The sequence below is a fragment of the Bemisia tabaci genome, chromosome 1, assembly GCF_918797505.1.
Source record: "Bemisia tabaci chromosome 1, PGI_BMITA_v3".
NCBI lineage: Eukaryota > Metazoa > Arthropoda > Insecta > Hemiptera > Aleyrodidae > Bemisia > Bemisia tabaci.
In genome coordinates, this window is record NC_092793.1 from 24,240,745 (window position 1) to 24,260,113 (window position 19,369).

General features: G+C 37.6%; 2 protein-coding genes across 11 annotated transcripts in view; one reads left to right on the forward strand and one right to left on the reverse strand.

Moving 5' to 3' along the window:
- Positions 1-2,162, forward strand: part of LOC140224263 (uncharacterized) — a 22,894-nt gene extending 20,732 nt beyond the window's left edge. For all 8 annotated transcript variants that reach the window (XM_072298415.1, XM_072298398.1, XM_072298403.1 and 5 more), the window contains 2 exons: positions 21-44; positions 1,109-2,162. In XM_072298415.1, the coding sequence (XP_072154516.1) occupies positions 21-44; positions 1,109-1,324 (240 nt within the window). In that variant the 3' untranslated portion in view covers positions 1,325-2,162. The remainder of the gene's footprint in view (positions 1-20; positions 45-1,108) is intronic.
- LOC109041291 (corin serine peptidase) overlaps positions 1,926-19,369 on the reverse strand; it is a 123,503-nt gene continuing 106,059 nt past the window's right edge. For 2 of the 3 annotated variants that reach the window (XM_019057587.2, XM_072298346.1), the window contains 7 exons: positions 19,023-19,164; positions 17,590-17,759; positions 16,155-16,338; positions 15,352-15,511; positions 14,511-14,634; positions 11,762-11,910; positions 1,926-9,791 (listed from right to left, as the gene is read on the reverse strand). In XM_019057587.2, the coding sequence (XP_018913132.2) occupies positions 9,597-9,791; positions 11,762-11,910; positions 14,511-14,634; positions 15,352-15,511; positions 16,155-16,338; positions 17,590-17,759; positions 19,023-19,164 (1,124 nt within the window). In that variant the 3' untranslated portion in view covers positions 1,926-9,596. Of the gene's footprint in view, positions 9,792-11,761; positions 11,911-13,541; positions 13,613-14,510; positions 14,635-15,351; positions 15,512-16,154; positions 16,339-17,589; positions 17,760-19,022; positions 19,165-19,369 lie in introns of those variants that run through there. The other variant, XM_019057588.2, reaches the window with a different exon arrangement.

Here is a 19,369-nt window from a genome sequence, read left to right on the forward strand (position 1 = left end):
TTGTTTTGTTTTCATTCCAGCTTGTTGTGCCTCCTAAAATACCGGTGAGTATCCTTTTATTTTCTCGTCAAACTTCTCTGATTACCTTTTTATATGAACATATAGTCCATGATTTTGGAGAGAAGGTTTTTTCCTGGTTTGAATCCACAAGTGGCACGGGCGTCGCTATTTTCTGAGGGCATTTAAATAGACATTTCCTCTTCACAATTAATGAGGAAAGTTTCTCCATTTTTCAAGAATGCGCTAATCTAGGCTATAAACATTTGAATTTGCATTTCTAAAGCTGTTCCGCCGTGCAGCGCAAAAACGCCGTAAACGTTATTTCACATTTTTTAGGAAACAATGTATCATAGCAGAAAAACTTGTGTACCTTGGGACAATATTTTTACAGAATTCTTTTGCAAATCGTGTACAGAACTTAACTTGAAAATTTGAGGTGCATGGATAAAACAGTTTTTATTTTATAAAGTGTTAAGTTCCAAAAAACGAGGGAAAATCTTGATGGATTTACGGTGTTCTTGCCTAGCACGGCAGTGTTATACCTGCGATAAAACTCTCGGCCAGAAAGGCCGAACACGTTCCATTCACTAACCCCTTTTCATAATAATTCCCCATGATTGGACGTATTTCTATCAAACAGATTTATGTGAAGGTGAGAAACATGAGGTGTGCTCGTCAGTTCTCTGGCCGTAAGAGTGAATGAGAATAATAAAGCGCCAGTGACGTCAACGGAGATGGATGCCGTCGTGCAGCTCGCCTCGTTTGTCATTAACTCATGAGCCCTGTCCACAACGCACATATACCATGCCCGCGGCACATATATCCCGCATTCATTTGGCACGTAGTTCTGTTTGCTGAATTCAAAATCCCACTTTTTCAATTCCTTAAAAGGAATCATGCCCACTTTTACATTGTTTCTCATGCAGCTTTCTAGAGCACACCCCATGTTTCTCACCTGCACGTAGTTCTGTTTAATAGAAATACGTCCAATTGAATAATTTGATTCCATTACTCTCCAGTTCGGTTCATTTTTTTGCGAGCTTCGCCAAATCTTACAGCTCATCTCTATCAATCGATTGCCGTATGTGATTTCTTTCATATGTTCCAGCGCCACAAGCCGAAGCGGGTGAACGTTCCACTTCGCTTGTTCTTGATGAACGTTCAGAGGTACGGTTACAAGGCTGCCAAATACCCGTACGCCTCGCCGTGGCCGAACATGTACGGCAAGTACGGACGAACGCGTGCAAAGAAAAGAGGAGGCCGGAGACGAAGTAGACAGCGCGCGCGCGGCTATGGTTACGGTTATGGTTATGGTGGAAAATAGGAGGCATCGCTCTCTACGTGATCTATCAGTATTATCTGGCTGCGATCTTAGGGATTAGAGTCGCAAAAATTTGCAAATATGCAATAATTCAAAAGGTAACCTCGAGGTTGAGGCATAGGGACTGTGAGAAAACTTGAAATATTTTGAGAGAAAATTTCAAAACTTAAGTTCTGAGAAAAAATTCAAATGTAGAGGAAAACCAAAGCGTGCCAACCAACAAATATGCTCAAAGAGATGAATCGGTCAAAAAACCGATCCGTCTTTGGTTCTGGTACTTACATCAGATACTATGAAAAATTACTTCATTATTTGCACTTCCGTGCTGAAGTGCAAAGAGTGTTAATTATATATAAATTATAAGTACACTTTAACTTTCTACAATTAACTTTATAGCTTTCTAACAAAAGGTTAAAACTATATTCAAGTAAAAATCACCGAGGACAAAAGAACATTGATTACTACGCCCTCTGGTACGCCTGCATTTTCTTTGTTCTTTTTAATAAGTAGATATTTTCAAATGCTGTGCCGAGGTCATTTGCTGGATGTAAATACAAATTACTTGATAATTAAATATCATTCAGGTAAGAGGGGTATAAAAATATTTACATTTTTAAAAGTCATTTATTAGAAAGAAGAGACACATTGAAGTACATTGATATTTGTAAGAGTGTTTGAGCAGATAACATAGATTCAGAAGCAGAGCTACAGTTTTGAAGAAAAGTCCAGAACAAGCTTATCCTTTTTGTTTCGTCAGTCTCCAAAGTTTTTTTGAGAGAAAAAAAATTAGCCGCAGGCGAGTATGCGGATACTGAAGATCTAAATGCAGTATTTCAAAATGCTGTGATCATAAGATGCTTTGTTTCAATTGTGTGAGATGGCGTCTGCAGCATCCTAACAGGTCCAGCCTTTGCCATCTTGACAGTTTTTCTTCAAGAATTAGTAACAAATATTTTCTAAATCGATGACTCGTGTGCTCCAAACACGACTTATTTGACCTCAAATTCAAAAATTTTGAGGGATTTTAATAATTATGTATGATTTTTTATATAAGTTTCAAAAAAATGTGATTAAAGTTATTTGTTTTCCTTTTTATAAGTTCAAAGAACCGACTTGATTATGTCTCGTTCATGAAATTTATATCCCAAATTTTTATGAAAATAATGAAATTTATGTCAGATATTTTGAGTATTAATAGGGTGGAATTTTATAAAAGTCACCCTAAGTTGTGCTCTGGACTACACGTACACCAATATCAACCGGTTCAAGGGAACGTTCCTTTAAAGTGAATTCAATATACTGAGATAATTAGAAAATCACAAGGCTCGTAATACTTTTTAATGTATTTTCCAATGTAAATACCAACACGGTTGTTTTCTCTTCTCATTTATAAAAGTGTTATGAAATTATTAAATCCCAGCATTTTCAAATACTCCTGGCTATAATATCACTTTTTCTGAACATTCACATTTAATTTCGAGTACACTCCAAAGGCAGACGCTCGCATCCTATGAGATAGTTGTACTTAATAGCAAAATAGATCTCTCATCATCCGTTACACAATAGAGTTACCGATGTAATGTAATATATCAGCACTCGCTTCAACTAGAAAAAGTGTAAAACATTGACTAGCATATATCTACAACGGCTTGGCCATTTTTGAGCCGACTAATTAACAAAATCCATCACTACCTTATCTCTGTTTCCGGGCTCAAAAAAGTGGGTTGAGTAAATACTACCTATTTCCGTAAAAAAATAATCTATGAAAGTACAGTTTCGATAAAGTCAACCGCATTGAAAAGAAAAGAGGTATAATTGATTGAAACAATTGAAACATCCTGATGAATTTAAAAACAAATCCTCCCTATTCGAAGGTGATAGGTTATATAATATAAGAGAGAAAAAGGATGGTAAAAGAGAGGGGGTAGAGAGAGGAAGGGAGGCAGTTAAAAAAGAAAGAAAAAAAGAGATAAAATTGATAGGTACAAGAAAAGCTTATAATTCTGAGGGAGTCAAGAGTGAATATCCGTAATTCATTTGGCTTCTTTCCACGTAATTTAGCATAACTATATGATAAAAATCGAAGCTTTTATCAACTTCCCTCTGTCGCGAATAAATCAAAACGCTCTTTCATCAGTAAGAACTTCAAAATTAATAAAGCACTCATGAGCAAAGATTTACGGGGGTATTCTGATCAGATGAGCTTCGAATTAAATACCTGAAGATCCATACAAACGTGTAATTAATTATTCTAATGAAAAGCTATACAGGAAATAGAAAAATTGCAAATAGAAAGCAGCAGTGAGGTAACTAACACTAAGGCATAGTAACGAGACACTAGAAACGATCATAACTACTCTTACCTCTCAGAAATAAGCATGGCATGACTCTGAATTTTAGGTTCTCATTAGAAGCAAAGTAAGAGACGGTATTTTTTGTCACTTTATTTTTTTTTGACATGATTTAATAAACTAATAAAGGGTGCTACTGTTTTTAACTGTTTGGTCAAAGATGTAGTGACTAAAAAGTCTGAGCAAGAACATTTTGAAGTACATTTTTTATATTCAACGTAAAATATGTGGAAACCTTAAAAGTTCTCTGCGTAGTATTCAAATATTTTTACACATATCGATAGTTAAAGTATGAAATCACGTACCTTCCGTTTGTGACGTTGTATACTTCCAGTCATACTTTATTTTTTCCTCGGAAAACTAATCAATGTATTTTTTTGTAAAACTCCCTTGTTTTTCCTTCTGTGTTAGTAGAATATTCTGCATGAATTTTGAGCTATACGGTTGAATTGTTCCTCTCCGAAAAAATAAATCAGGAGCGAAGATTTTGAAACGCCGTAAAAAGGACAATTTTCTCCTGTGGTATATATAACATGAATATTTGCACACTTCATAAGTTACACAATTGTACTTCAAAACGACGGATAATATGCATAAGAAGATCGCAGAGAAGGAATATATTTCTTTGAATAAAAAAGAGGATAAAAAGTAATGATGAAAATAGGGAAAGAAACAACTGGACCTGAAATCCTAATATGCTGCCTTCTGCTAATTCTAAGAGGTATGAGATGAGGGCCCTAATAATAAGTGGAAGATCTTTATAAGACATTTAATGATACATTTTGAAGTAAGATAAATCAAGGAGTCCTGATTTTATCTTCAAAAAAATAAAACAATTTTCAGGAGTATCAGAATGAAAGTATATGTTCGTAAAGTTTGAAAAATTTTGACACACAGGTGCCAGTTAAGAAAAAGTAAAGTACGTAGCAGCTTTGAGGAATGATTTGTCCATATTTTTTTTTTTTTTGTAGATACACGAGAATCCACCCTGCTAAAAGTGAGACTGATTTTTGCAATATTCAAATGATTGCTCACGAATCTTTGACCAAATAAAGCTGATCAAAAGAGGGTGAAGGCTTATAGTTTGATGGATTCGGAATTTGAACCACATTTGATTTTAATATCGAGTGTTAAAAAAAAAATATCAGAGATTTCATTGAGAGTGCTGATTATATATTTGAGCTTTATGCGTAATTGACATTTTTCTTATAAAAAAGTAACTAGATAAGTATACAAGTAGGGAAAAAGCAATGTTCATAAGTGCGTTTTCCGAGCAGAAAAGCCCGGAAAATTGGAGCAGGTCCACTTTTTGTGGCTAAAAGTATCATTTTTTTTAGGAAAAAATGAAAGAAATTGACAGCACTCTCAACGGTCCATTTTCCAAACTGGAATGCGAGGATAGAAAAATTATAATGTAAGTAAGTTCATGAGCAATAACCATGAAAGATCTGCCTGACATAATAATTGCGAAAATACACAGATTCATTTCATAATTGGATTACATTTTGCAATAAGGAACCACTATTTCCGGCTCATTTTAGAAACAACATATATGCCATCGATTTTCTCATTCAGATACGTGCTTTTATGGAAGAGCCAGAAATAGTGGTTCCTTATTGCAAAATGTAATCCAATTCTAAGATGGAACTAAGAGGAGCCTACACCCACCCCCTCCCCCCTCACGCAGAATTGCACTCACCCTCCTCTGAAAAATGCCAAGAATTGCGCGAATTGTGCCTTCTTGACACCCTTTAATGAGGTGTTCCTTTGTGCGCCCCCCCCCCTCCACCCCCAAAAACTGCCTAGGTTCCTGCTTCAAATATTTTCTCATACACAAGTGAAAGCATTTCTGTTTTTTAACTTATTTTTTGAAGGTTAGTACGTTGAATGAGTAAACTTTAACAAACGAAAAAGAACAACAAAGAAAACACTGGAGACATCGTTGCCTCATGCACATAAAAAGCTGCTAAACATAAACACTTACAAAAACGTTTTCAGTTATCATAACAGTTTTGTAATTTATAATCACATTCATTTGATCACATAATAGTAAAGCTGTGGAATTTCTAATCAATTCAACTGCATATGACCAACTAAAGCGATTCAAATATGTCAATCAGCGATCAGCACAATTTTCAAAGAGTAAAAATCGCTGATACAGATGACAGCCACGATCATGTATCCTCTGTAAATCACTTAAACATGATTATCTATGAAGGCAAGCTCAGCAAATTTTCGTTTATTCAAGAGTGGAAATGTGCATAGAAAGTTCCCATACATAAATTAGCAGTGCCAATAATACTGGAACAAACTTTGCCTATTTAAAATATCAACTGAAAAACCCGATTTGGACTTATTGGAATCTGAATTTTCAGCCGAAATTCAAAAATATTCTACGTTTTTTGAAATGTTCAAAATTCTTTAAACAAGTAAGTTTGTCATTGTTTTCCTTTTTATTTTAATTTATTTATCTATTATGTTGATTTTCTTTTTCAGTGTGTGTATTTACTTTGATCTTCTTTAAGGAAGAGGGAACAACCGATCTCAGAAGTTCTATAATTTTCTTTAAATCCCTTTCAACGTATACTAGATCTAACATTCAAGCAGCTTTGAATTTAAGTTCAATCATTACAAAAAATAAATAAATCTCATGGTTTCTCGTAGTCTTAGTATTCCAAGTAGCATGAAATCTGAACTTTGGCAGATTTCTCTTTGATTAAACAAAACCATTATGAGGGCATAGTGAACGACTTACTTAAACAGTGAGGTCTCAACTACTGCGAGCTATTGTCTGAATTATTGTCATTTTAATTAGCTACGGAAGACCAACACTAGAATATGAGATCAATGTTTCATTATTGTCTTAGTGATATATTTGTGAATAGAAATAAACACTCCTAGAAAAGGATACAAAAATATTGACATTTTCGCATTTACACTTTTCACTCGAAGTAACATTTCTGAAAAGCTTTAGAAGATAAAAAAAGAAAAAAATACATCAGATATACTATTCATCTTTACATTGATCCATTTTATACTAAAATTTGAGGTATATTTGTACAAAAGATAGATGTATAGCCGAAATTTTCAAAATACTCTGAACTAATTAAAAAATAAACAAGCACGATTTTCAAATTGGATACGTGTAAGTGTTTCCCGCATGTTATGATTACACATCAAATAAGGGACTTACATTTTCCCAATTTTATCTTATTCAAACATTAAAATACCATAATTTCAAATCTGCTCAACCTTAAAACAAATACAATCACAGATCACTTGAGTTTTATTTACAAAGTTCATTATTTACCCTAACCAAATGCAGAGGTGTATAAATAGTTCTGAGTGGGTTTCACTACGTATAATTCCGAAGGAGTTAAAAGAGAAATCAATTGTCAGAACTACGAATATTTTTCCAAATAAAAATATACTCCTTTGCTTTTAGGTTTCTGCCTTGCCCGCAAGAGTTCAGAAAAGCAAAGTTTTGATGAGGTCACGCTTTAATGCAAGACAACTGTCGAAATTTTGTTGCACTCACATTAAATAAAACTTCTTTAGTTCAATTTATCAACATAATTTTAAAGAAATGATGTTTGAAATTACTCATCTAGAGAGGAGAAATGCAACTTACTAATAAACAAGATGGATAAAGGTAATATTTAGCGCGAAAATTATCACAGAATTTTCAAGGGGGTATAAACATGATTGTTGTCTATCAAATAGCAAGAACATTTTTTTAATTTCAACAGAGGGTCGCAAAATGACAAGAGGATTAGGTCACTAGAATTTTTATGTACAAACATATGTAATCCACGCTTGCCTTGCAAGCTCGAGAAAATACAGCAAAATGGGAAAGAAAAGATGGGGGATGAATCGAGTAAAGCAAAAACATATTTTAACGATGACGTATTTGCCTTCCACTGGTATTTTTTCCGTGAAGATGGTTGGTATGAAGAAAAGAAAGAAAAAAGGCAAGAGCGCCTTCAATTTTCCCGTATGCAACGTGGACATCCAATAATCAAGAATAGTTGCTTCCAAACACCGCCAAGCCTGCGCAACTATCGCGTGACCCTCAAACTCGCAACGTAATAATCTTGCATTATTTTCATTGATGAGGTCTTCAAGCTGTTGATGTTTGCAAAATATCCGCTCATCTTAAATCCCCTGTCAGTTGTGGAAGACTCGGAGCGCGGAGGCAAGTTTTTTCAGGAGAGCCCATTTTATCAAGTAGAGTCAAGAAATTGGCATGGAAGTAATCGATGGAAAACAATTCATAGTGTCCCACAGTGAAAGATTGCAAGCGGTTTTGTTCATTCTTTATGACCACCATCGAGGGGACTACATTGCACCTCGATGGCACTTTTAAACTACGATAATTGCAGATTAAAACTCTCGGTACTTTTTTCGTAAAATTACGTTCCTAAAATAGGAAACTTCAAAACAACCGTATTACTGGTTTGATTTGATATTTTATGGCATTGCCTGTGTCCAAATATTCGTTAAATACCCCTTCGTAAGTATTTTCCCGTTAGCCCGCAGCCAACCGATGACACAAACAGTAACGTTTGCGTCCGAGTGATTTTCATCTCCTCCTAGAGTTAAAACAGTATCTCGGAGGCAAGTGGGTAAGCAGTGATGTTTAGAAATGTATTCTTTGGTGCTAAAAGATTAAATCGTTTTTACTTTTTCACAGACCTGCACTTACGTGTTTTCATAAACCCTACAGCGTGGTAAAAGTGGGCACTTGTGGACATGAGGTTGGTGTGGAAAATTTGTCATAAGTTCCCACAACATGTATCTTTTAGAACCATAGCTTGTTAGAAAGCTAAGGATATGGTCGTTCTAAGGCCGGTCTGGGTTTTCTTTCTAACAGCAATAGTTTTAGAGATATTAAATGGGTAAACTTACTTAAGAATCCACCCTTTTAATCGTGAGACAAGTTGTGACGCGCCGAGTCAAAAACTCCCTGAATACGATCAAAATACGCTGACTTATCTTAGAGACTCCCAGTCTTTGGAACGGTCTTAAAAATTACAATCTTCTCGACTCTTTCAGTAATGAAAATATTTTTCTTCAGTATGGATGGTCCTAGGTCCCAAAAAAATATCACCCAGAACTTCGAGCACAATGTGCGTACCCGAGAGGAGCCCCGAGGATACCTAATCGCCAATAATTAAGGTGTTTACGGTAAAAGGGCGTATGAGACTTCCAATGATGCTAAAATTGTGCAAGGTAGTTCTCTAGCTGTAAGTAACTCCGACAGTTCTGCTATGAGTTTTTCCCTGAATTTGCTCCGAGCTTTTCCTCGCTTTTGTAAATGAGGAAGTGAGTAGACTGTGAATGAATTTCATCTGCCACGGAAAAAAAAGCACGAGGTTGTTGGATGATATGGACACATCCAATTAATTGTGGTAGAACCCCAATTAATTATGGTAGCACCCCAATAAATTAGGTAACTAACCCAAATCTTGCGGTACTACCCTAACTTGAGTTGCGGTACTAATAAAATTAATTAGAAATGTCCATACCTATCACCCAACAAATTGGGGTAGTACCACAATTTTAGGGGATAACCGCTGACACTTTTTTTCCGTGGCTGCAAACGTTTTAAAAAATTGCACAATCTCAACAACATTGCAAGCCTTATACGCCATTTTACCTTCTACCGAAAAATGTCTCAAATGTGGATTTGCTGGCTAGCGAGGACTGTAGGATGGGCTCCCGGTGGACTGCGCTATATGCGAGCCCGCGATGAGCCCGGAAGATTTCTCGACGCGTATCGTGGGCTGCGCGGGTGGAAGTGGGCTCCTGGTGGTCTGTCCGAGAAGGTCGCGGGAGTCCGGCTGAGGGTAAGGGTAGTCGTCGAGGAAATGTTGGAGTTCGTGGTCGTGGGACGGGATGCTCTCGCGGAGTTGTTTGACCCGTCAGAGCCGCCTCTCGAGCTCGTCGTAGCGGTGCATCTGATTCAGGATCCAGTCCACGTAGCGGGGGACGTAGGCGTAGACGCCCGGCAGGTGCGGGTGGGCGCACTTGATCCCCCAACTCACGATCCCGCCCACGAACCACCGCTCCTGCTGCTCCACCTCCATCTTGCACAACAACGGGCCCCCGGAATCCCCCTACAATAGAACAAACCAAAAGGACGCCTTTAGTAATTATGACATTTCGACGGTGTAAGTCGGCAATCACATATCGGTATGTCTGCACTGCATGTCGACGGCATAAGTCCACAATCACATATCTCGTTTGCGGTGTCTAAAAATCTTCGCTTCTATGTTATTTTTTTAAAAAGAACAAATTGACATCATTCCTTGAAGTTTTTGCAAAATTTTCTTTGCACAGAGAAGAAAATCACGGCAGTTTTAAAGAATTGCTGTTGAGTAGTTTCCCGTTTAAAAAATAAAGTATGGCAGGAAGCGCCGGTTGGCGCAGAACGCATACCAGCGCCTACAAGAGTGCAGGAATACTTCACGCATTGCACCTAACACAGTACACAGTTCAATCGCTTGTCGGTGTGGAACGCATGTCGACGGCGAAAGTCCGTAATCAAATATCTCGTTTGCGGTGTCTGAAAATCTCCGCCTCTATGTTATTCTTTTTAAGGAGAAAAAATTGACATCATTCCTTGAAGTTTATGCAGAATTTTTTTCGTACGTACGTATGAAGCCGCTTTTATAGCGCTCTCTGGCGCACTCTGCAGCTCCTAGCCACCAAAGCCCTTCAGAGAGTTGGCAAGCCCTTATTTTTTCTAAAAACCCCTGTCACCACCCGTTTAATGGGCATCCCCTTCGTCTCCTCCTAGGAGGAACCCAATCAAGCAACTTCTTTGGCAGTTTTCGTACAGAGAAAAAAATCACGGCAGTTTTAAAGAATTGTCGTTGAGTAGTTTTCCGTTTACAAAATAAAGTATGACAGGAAGTCTGCAACGTGACAAACTGAGTTATGTGATTGGCGGCTTACATCGTCGATTTGAAATGAGGTTAGGAGGCCGTTAAAAATAAATCATACACTGTTAAAAACCAATGATTCATTCTAAGCGAATGACCAGCGCCAAAAATAAGCTCAGCGCATTATGTATATATTCTTATGGGTCTCAGGGCTCATGTCTTAACGCACGTAATTATGTTTGGCAGAAATACATCCACTTGTAGGGCACTGCAAAGCACGCTGACCGCACTGCAATGCGTGAAGTATTCCTACAGTCTTGTAGGCGCTATACGTTTCGCGTCGACCGCTGCTGAACGCACTATATGTTTGACGCAACGCGTGAAGTATTCATGCAGTCTTGTAGGCGCTAATATATGTTTCATGCCGACCGCCGCGCCCAGGGCTACTCCTTTTCATCTCAAGTCCTCGTCATCATTTCTCTCTGCGCCGCGTCATTACAGACCAAAGTGCGTGTTTGGTTTCTATTTTAACTCGACTAATGAAAGGTGCAGTCTCTTGTATCACCGATGGACGACAAAATTAGAAATGACTATACTCTCAGGAAATGAGAGATTTTGTCGCCTCGTCTCGTTTGTATTTATTTTTTTTTTTCTGAATCCGATTTTTTTATAGGTACCTACATTTAAAAAAAAAATTCAAAATTTGCCGCCCCTTAATTTGCCGCCATGGGCCGCGGCACATGTAGCCTCCCCCTAAATCCGGCCCTGCAAGTGTGTACTCTTATTTTCCTCTCAACTCTCAGAGGTCGTAACTTTCAAGTGGCTAGCGTATTGGACTACTATCGATGTATTGGAAGTTCGATCTTACAGGCTGGCGTCAAATTTTCAACGAGGTCGCTTTTCAACACAATGATTTGGAAGACTAGACACAGGGGAAAACTAACAAAACAAATTACCACTCGACATTAACTTCAGACATCCAACAGGTTTTTGTTACTTTTTCTTACTGTTTACAGGCATGTGCAAAGGGTACCAGATGATAGGTTGCCTAAGAAGGTTCTAATGGGTCCCCCCTGGCAGAACACGAGGAGAACGCCCTGCCAAATCGTGGAAACTTGCTGATTCTAGTAACCGAGGTTATCTTCTCCGTATGAGGTTTAAACGCTCCATTGACCGATTCATAGACAATCTTTTCCACTTACCTGGCAAGCGTCTTTCCCTCCTTCGGGATAGCCAGCGCAGATCATCCCCTTCGTGACATTGATGTCCCTGTGTTCCAACCAGTTGTTGCAAAGATCTCTGTTCAATACAGGCACTTGGACCTCGTATACTGCTGCTTCATATCCTGAGGCTGTTAAAACAATAGGATGATGTGTTAGAACTCATCAAACGGACAAGACAGGGTGTTTTTTGAGTCGACGATTTGGGTTGTTTTATTTATTCGAATTGTTTTCGCTCTGGAATGTCCAATATTTGTTGTTATAGCTCTTTATTTGACTTAAGAAGATTTTGAATCCTCGGCAAGGGACATTTTGGGAGACGTGATTCGAGCGATTAGGATCGAAATGATTATTAATATGTCACAGACAATTCTCTCTAAATTCTTATTAAACTTGGGCAGTGCTTCAGCTGTGAAGTTAAAAAGTGCCATTTTTTTCTTCTTTTTGGTACAATGAAGTTTTTCTAGCAATTGGAGCTAAATGTGTGACACTTCTTTCGACATTGAATGAAGTTTTGGGTCAACTCTCTTGCTAAGTGTTCATTTTTCCATCCTTAATTTTGTGGTTTCAAGAACAACATTCCCTTTTCTTGCCTTTTTTTTGTGTTTAAGATCTCATTTCAAACGCCAGGAATGGGTAATTACTCTGTTCGACTATATTACGAAAAAACATTTGAGATTAAATATTGTGAACTCGGGTAAGAAAGAGAGAAGACTGCCTTAATGTATCTTTTTGCGCAAGTAAAATTAAAAACACAAATTTTTTACAATAATCGAATTGTGCGTAAATGCGAAAAACTAGTGCGTGAGTGCAAAATGATGAGTGAGTGCAAAATAACATGTGAATTACATCAGAGTGTGCAAAATAACATGTAAATTACGTTAGAGGTTGCGAAAGGCTCGGCGGCAAAATGTGCTTCATAAGACAAATGACATTTTTTGCATGCTGTCAACACTGGGATCCATCCTTATAAATGTTAGTGAGACCATCAGTTTTATCAAGGCAGGCCGACTCACGTGGAATCGATTACTTTTGCTCATTACTTTTAAGGAGAAACAGTGTTTTTTAACTAGCAAGAAATGCCACTGAAAAGAGGCGCGAATTCAATCCGAGCATGATAAACTATGTTCTCGTGTTTTTTATTTATCTCGTTGAAGTATGCAACTGTGGCTAGACATAATCGGAGATCTAATAATGATGTTTGAGATTCAGCCTGCTTTAACTCTCGACTAAAAACGAGTAACATATACAGAAGTAAACGTTCCTTGGATTTTTTAAACGTTTTATAGCATTTTAATTCTGGTAATATTATAATGAATTTTTTTGTAGGCAAGAATGACTAAAAAAGTCTTAAAAGGGAATTTTTTTTATAAAAATCTGCAGCCGATTATAACCTATTTTAAATTAAAATATTATCACAATAGGTACACTTTTTCAGGGGTAAAAAAATCAATAACAATTATCTCCTAGCAGCATATTTTTAAATCTGTGATCAGGCATTGTGATCCAGTACTAGTATGATTGAAAACATCATGCTCGGAATAAGTTCGCGTATGAAAAAGGAATAGTGTGGGAGTGGGGGAGTGCATAAAGTTGGAATAATAAGTTCAAAATTAGCAAAGCCGTGAGCTGTGCTTCATGTGCTGAAAAGCATCTACGGTGCATCAAGATAAGATTGGAAACGGAAATAAAAGAAGGACAACTTAAACAGCAGCAGCCGATTTAAATTGAAAAATCAAAACTTTTGGAGTCTGAATATTACCAGAACTGGCTTGTAGACCCATTGAAAATAGAGTGTTTGAATCGAAACTTAGCTGCTTCCGATTTGAGTAACTGCCAATGGAAAATTTGGATTACTAATTTAAAACGGAAAACCGACATTATCAAAATTGTAAAAACCGCGAACTCGATATTCCGTTCTTAATAATTGTAAATGGGCGGAACTAAAGTGAATTTACCACAGACGAGGGGATCACCCGGACCACCCTGTAATACCATTCCCCTCCTAAAAGTTTCATTGTGTTCATCGATCCCTACATCTTCTTAGTTTGTTATGTTTTTTTTCTTAAATACGCCTTTACTTATCTTCTGATGTTCGTCGGTTTTGTGACCTATAAGAAGAAGCGCTATTAGACAATTTCAATGTTGCATTCGATCAAGACTTGAGAAAAAATCATTTAGGTAGGCACTTCTGAGTTGAGCCTTTTTGTCGTGTAAAAGCCTAGAAAAGTCAGTTTTAATTTCACAACTAGATTGAGGTTGACGGCCCACTTTAAATAATATTTTCCATATTCTTGCATGCGTCCGTATCGGCTTTTTTAAAACACCAAACTGAAAATATATTTCTTTATTTCATGTTTTTAAAAAAAGAGTGTCGTTTTCTTAAGTTCTCTCACCAGTGCCGATTAATACTAGGTAGCTCATAAAAGATCAATTAAAAAGATGATCACTGAGCATGTACCTCAAGTATTCAAGGTGGTTTTCAAATGCGCTGAAAAACAAAGGAGACAAATTCGGGATCGTGAATACTCGTGAGTGAGAAATGGTAATGTATTTTGATTTAAAATTGACTGATTTATGCGGTGAACATACGTCCTAGACGAACACTTCTTTGTTAGAGGTCAACAAGAGCTTAAACTTTTCATCGATAAATACCACCAATTAAACTATAGACCTGAAAGGTGAAAAAAGTTATTTATTCTTAACTTGAAACTAAATAGTAAATAGTTACCGTGAGAATCGTCGGTTTTTCCCCAGCCAATCACGGTGCACATTGTCCCTGGCGCGAGTTCATAGTTAGGAGGAGGAAGACAAACAGGAACTAGATGCTCGTGAAACTCAACTTTTGTCTTGAGCTGAAATTAAAATTAAAGATATAGAGCCGTGGCACCTCGCGATGTTCTATTGTTAGACTGAAACTTGTTACTAGATGTCAAATTATCGTAATTGTAGCAACGGAGAAATTGTACTACATTTGAAAATTAGGAAATGCTGTTTCTGGCTCCTTTTAGAGACAACATAATATTATGTACCATGATTTTCCTTTGGGGATAAAGCGCTTTTATGGATGAATCAGAAATAATATTGCCTCATTTTGAAATGAATTAATTTGCTTTTTCGGGTCTTTGCCCATATTCATTTTCCTTTAGGCCTTTCTTTCTCTGTGTCATGCTTTCACAATACTTAAATCACGTGGATCCATACTAAATCAGTTCATGTTTCTCCTGAACTTTAATTTTGTTACAAGACATCTAGTGAATACAAATTACATATCCTTCACATTTTTACTAAAATGATTCGGATACCCTATATTGGGCATTCTAGATAAATAAAAATGAAGCATATTCCACATCAGATCTTCCAGTAATACAACGTAATTAAGGTGATCTCAGGATAACAGGAATAGTCGTGTCATCATGGGTTGTAAACTCCATAGGGCAAAACGAGTGAAAGCTGAGGTGATAGATCGAAAAGAATGGTGACCCTGAACTTGCCTATGCGAAAACAAGTTGAAGCGTTTTTACATTAAAAAAATTGACTTGTATTAACGTATTAAAGTATATTTTTTATACCTGAAAGAGCGCAACATCATTATCATGAGCAACTCCCACGTTGTACTGGGGGTGTGATATGACCCTATGCACCTTCATCTTCTGACCCATGTATGAATGAGCGTCTCTGCGGGTGATGCCAAGTTGTATTGTCCAGCCAGTTGGGTCACCCGATGAGAAGCTATCAAAAAACAGTCCATCAGTTAGAATAACTTATTTTTCATTTAGTGAGCATTGGCTGCTACAGCCTCTTCATCGTATATCCTCTTAAAATGTAGCCGATTACTGTCCCTTCTCCTCTCCTTGCTGTTTTTTCGTGGTATTATGGCTTTACCTATATAACCGAATAGACCCGTCGTAAATTTAAACTGAGCTTGAAAAAAGGTTTCTACCCAAAATAATGATGATAGAATAGATCAATAATGCATCAAAATAAAAGTTGCCAGAATACCAAACGGATTCGGAAAATTTTACTGAGTTTTTTCGGAATTTAGGTATAGGTCCATCTTTTGTATTCCTTAATGTGATGTATTTCTCGCGAAGTGGCGAGAGAGCGACATCCAAATAATTTTTTTAATGAATTATTCCAACTACTACTACTACTACTACTACTACTACTACTACTACTACTACTACTACTACCACCACTAAGTCGCTCTTATACTGCTTCTGTGCGCTCAGCGACACCCAACCGCCACTGATAGCGATCCTGCCAGAGCTCCTCCGGAAGATCAATTATATCAGTATCAGGCAGATCAGAATTATTCCAACTAGCTCTATTAAATTAATATTAAAATTTAAAGTCTAAAAAATAATTGACTTACTTCCCGACACAATGCGAGGCGGTGAGGACCCACTGGTCAGAGATAAGGACTCCAGCACAGTAAAATATCTGTTCTGGGCCTCCTAGCAAAGCGGCGAGAAAGGGCCAGTCTCCAGGAGTAGATTCTACGCCTCCTATAATTCGCGGCAGAGGGCGCTCCATGGGGTGTTTACGGAGACCACAAACTAAACAGAAGAAGGAACTTCAGTCATGGATCAATCACGCTTGCCTGCATGGCGCTCTGATATTTGCTGCTCATGGATTAGCAATGAGAAACATTAAGGTCCCTCTAAAAGCCATTACACATATATGCAATATTAAAGAAACACTTAGTCCTCACAAAAAACAGCACGTGAGACCCCCCCCCCCCCCCTCCCTATGACATGAATCATTCAACCATGTCATCTAGTCTTGTTGTTCATCAACAGTCTTTTAAGAAATTAATTTATGACTTGTTCTATAGCTGTACCACTAGCTCTAAAGACTAAATAAACAAAAAAAATTAAAAAAAACAAAAACAAAAAAAAAAAAAAAACATGGCTTCATCAGTTCTCGCAGCAAATGATTTGGCAGACCATGGAATGGAATGGGTTTCTGAACAGGGTTTGGATTAAAGCATTAAGTAACATGTTTTCTTTTCAAAATTTTACTAGGAAAACGAATTACACAAAAAGATATTTTTAAGGAGACTTCTACCTACACAAGATATATACATATAGTGCTCACAATGGAGAATTTGCACGCAATTTTTTTATTGCTTCATCTGAAAGTGCCTAATGGGCTGAGTTCGCAATATTTTTCATAATTTTTTTCTGACATGGGAAATTGGAGAACAATTGATTTAAAAGTGAGAAAATGCGCCGCCTTGTGACGTCATCTGGCGGCATTTCCCATTTAAACACTTGTATTTTAGCAGAATCGGTTATTTTGTCATATCTCCTCTAATAATCGCTCAATTTATGAATCAAGGGTATCTTCGTGTTCAGTTCACTCAGAGGATTCCACTTAAACAGGAAATTCATCAAATTTCAGACCCTTGCAAATTCTCCATTACCGTTGATTAAATGACAAAAATATGAAATGATGCCATTAGTATGATCGAACTTCCATTTTATCGGTATATTAAAAAGTACCTACGCATTTATATCCCGTTCGGGAGTTGAGTTTCAAACTTCCCTTTTAAGTGTATCGTTTTCTGCGTAAGACTTTGAAGAGAAAACTTGTGACATCTTTTTTAGTTCAGACCTTGTTCGTGAGCCATTACAAAGAAGAACAATAAATCAGAAAATGCCCCTCCTTGCTCTATTTCTAGTGGATCACGTACTTAAAACATATTTGGGTTCAAAATAAAGATGATATTGTTTGAACAGAGGATTGATATCACTTCCAGTGAAAGCTTCAGTATTTTAAAAAGCTACAAAATTTGTGAAACTTACTGTAGTCACTGCACGCCAAATTGACTTGATAGTTTTCTCGGTCACTCGTGTTGCAAGTCTTCATCTCACGCATGAGAGCCACCTTCTTCTTCCAGGAACGCCGATATGGATGCCGCTGCTGTCCTTTGCTATAAGACTTTTTCGCCAGTAATCTCTCGGATTTAGCAACACTGTAACGAAACAAGGTAAAATTACTTGAGTGCAGCTTACAGTTACTTGAGGCGCAAACTTGGATGCTGGAAAATTAAATCACTTTTCAACAAACTTCGAAAAATCCTTCGGAGTTTTTTCGAGGAAATTCATCTCCTACTTACTAAATTACACGCTAAAGCGATGTCGTGAGGAAATGATTTCCCGAACTTTTCAAACTTGGAACTCGCTCGGCAGTTCTAGAGTCAAGTTGTCTGTCAACTGTGCGTTTCAATGGCCGTTCATGGATTTCTGACTTTCTCGGAAGGTGTTATTGAGGACATCCCTCATTTTGGTTCTCCGATGGGAAGCGACGAGTTCTAAATGCGAGTATGTGGGTGCCATCCAGAAATTAAATACCACGCTTCTCCGTTTTTTTTTTTTTGGGGGGGGGGGGTTTGTTTGTTTTTGTTTGTTTGGTGTTTCGTTATGTATCTCTATCTCCCTAATTCTCTCCAACGTATCAAATGTAAACCTGAATATACCATGCAAATCCTGTAGTGCGATATAAAATCCAAACTTGCATTGAATTCTGGGCGAAATTGATCCGAAAACGCTCAAACTGAAAATTATTCAATTTTTAAGCGCCACTCAGCACTGCGGTAAGGCTCCCAGCTCTACTTAGGTTGAGTCTTTTCCCTTGGATTAATTCGATTGTAGCATTATTCTAGATTGATACCTATCTTTATGTACGCAACGATATTTATCTACTGAGGGTCATTCGATAAAGATTCAACAATGGAGATGTTGCATGTGTGAGAAATTTGCAATTTGACCATTGATTCTTATGTAAAAGTTTACGATAAACACGATGGTGCCATTTCTGAAATCAACTCCTAAGCTCACAAAAATCTCTCAAGTTGAAGCCAAAATGGAGGGGATATCCCACGCTATCCTGAGAGCCCACCTCTCCATGCAAAAATAGGGAGCAAATACATAAGCAGTGCTGCCGTGTTTTCAGTTTTAGAGTCCCCACATAAAGTGGCAGCTCTGTCAATGTATTTGCACCCTATCTTTGCATGGAGAGTTTGTCTTGATGTAGACGTGGGCTCTCAGGGTAGGGTGGGATATCCCCTCCATTTCGGCCTCAACTTGAGAGCTTCTTTTGAGCTTGGAAGATAATTTTAGAGAAAACCAGATGCACCATCGTGTTTCTCGCGAACTGTTGCATAAGAATTAATAGTCAAATGGCAAATACCTCACACATGCAACATCCTAACTGACCTGGAGGTCCAGGAACTTACCCATAGCCGAGGACGGAGCAGACCTCCCCCGCGGATCCTTCATCCCAAAAGGAGACGCAGGCTTTCCGCCATCTGTGATGCTCTGGTTGATATATCTCTAGATCTCCCTCAGCTTCGTCACCCATCTCTTTGCTCAGCCGCACTGCAACGCACATCAACATCGGTTTAAAAGCATGAATATGGACCAGCTGGCTGATTATTGAACAAAAAATAAACAAAACCCGGAACGTTTCAAAATGGTTATTTATTTATTAGTTAGTTATAGTTCAAGTTTATAGTTAGTTATAGTTTAATAGTTATTTAGTTTAGTTAGTTTATATTATTTTCCGGTTGAAAATGAAATTGTA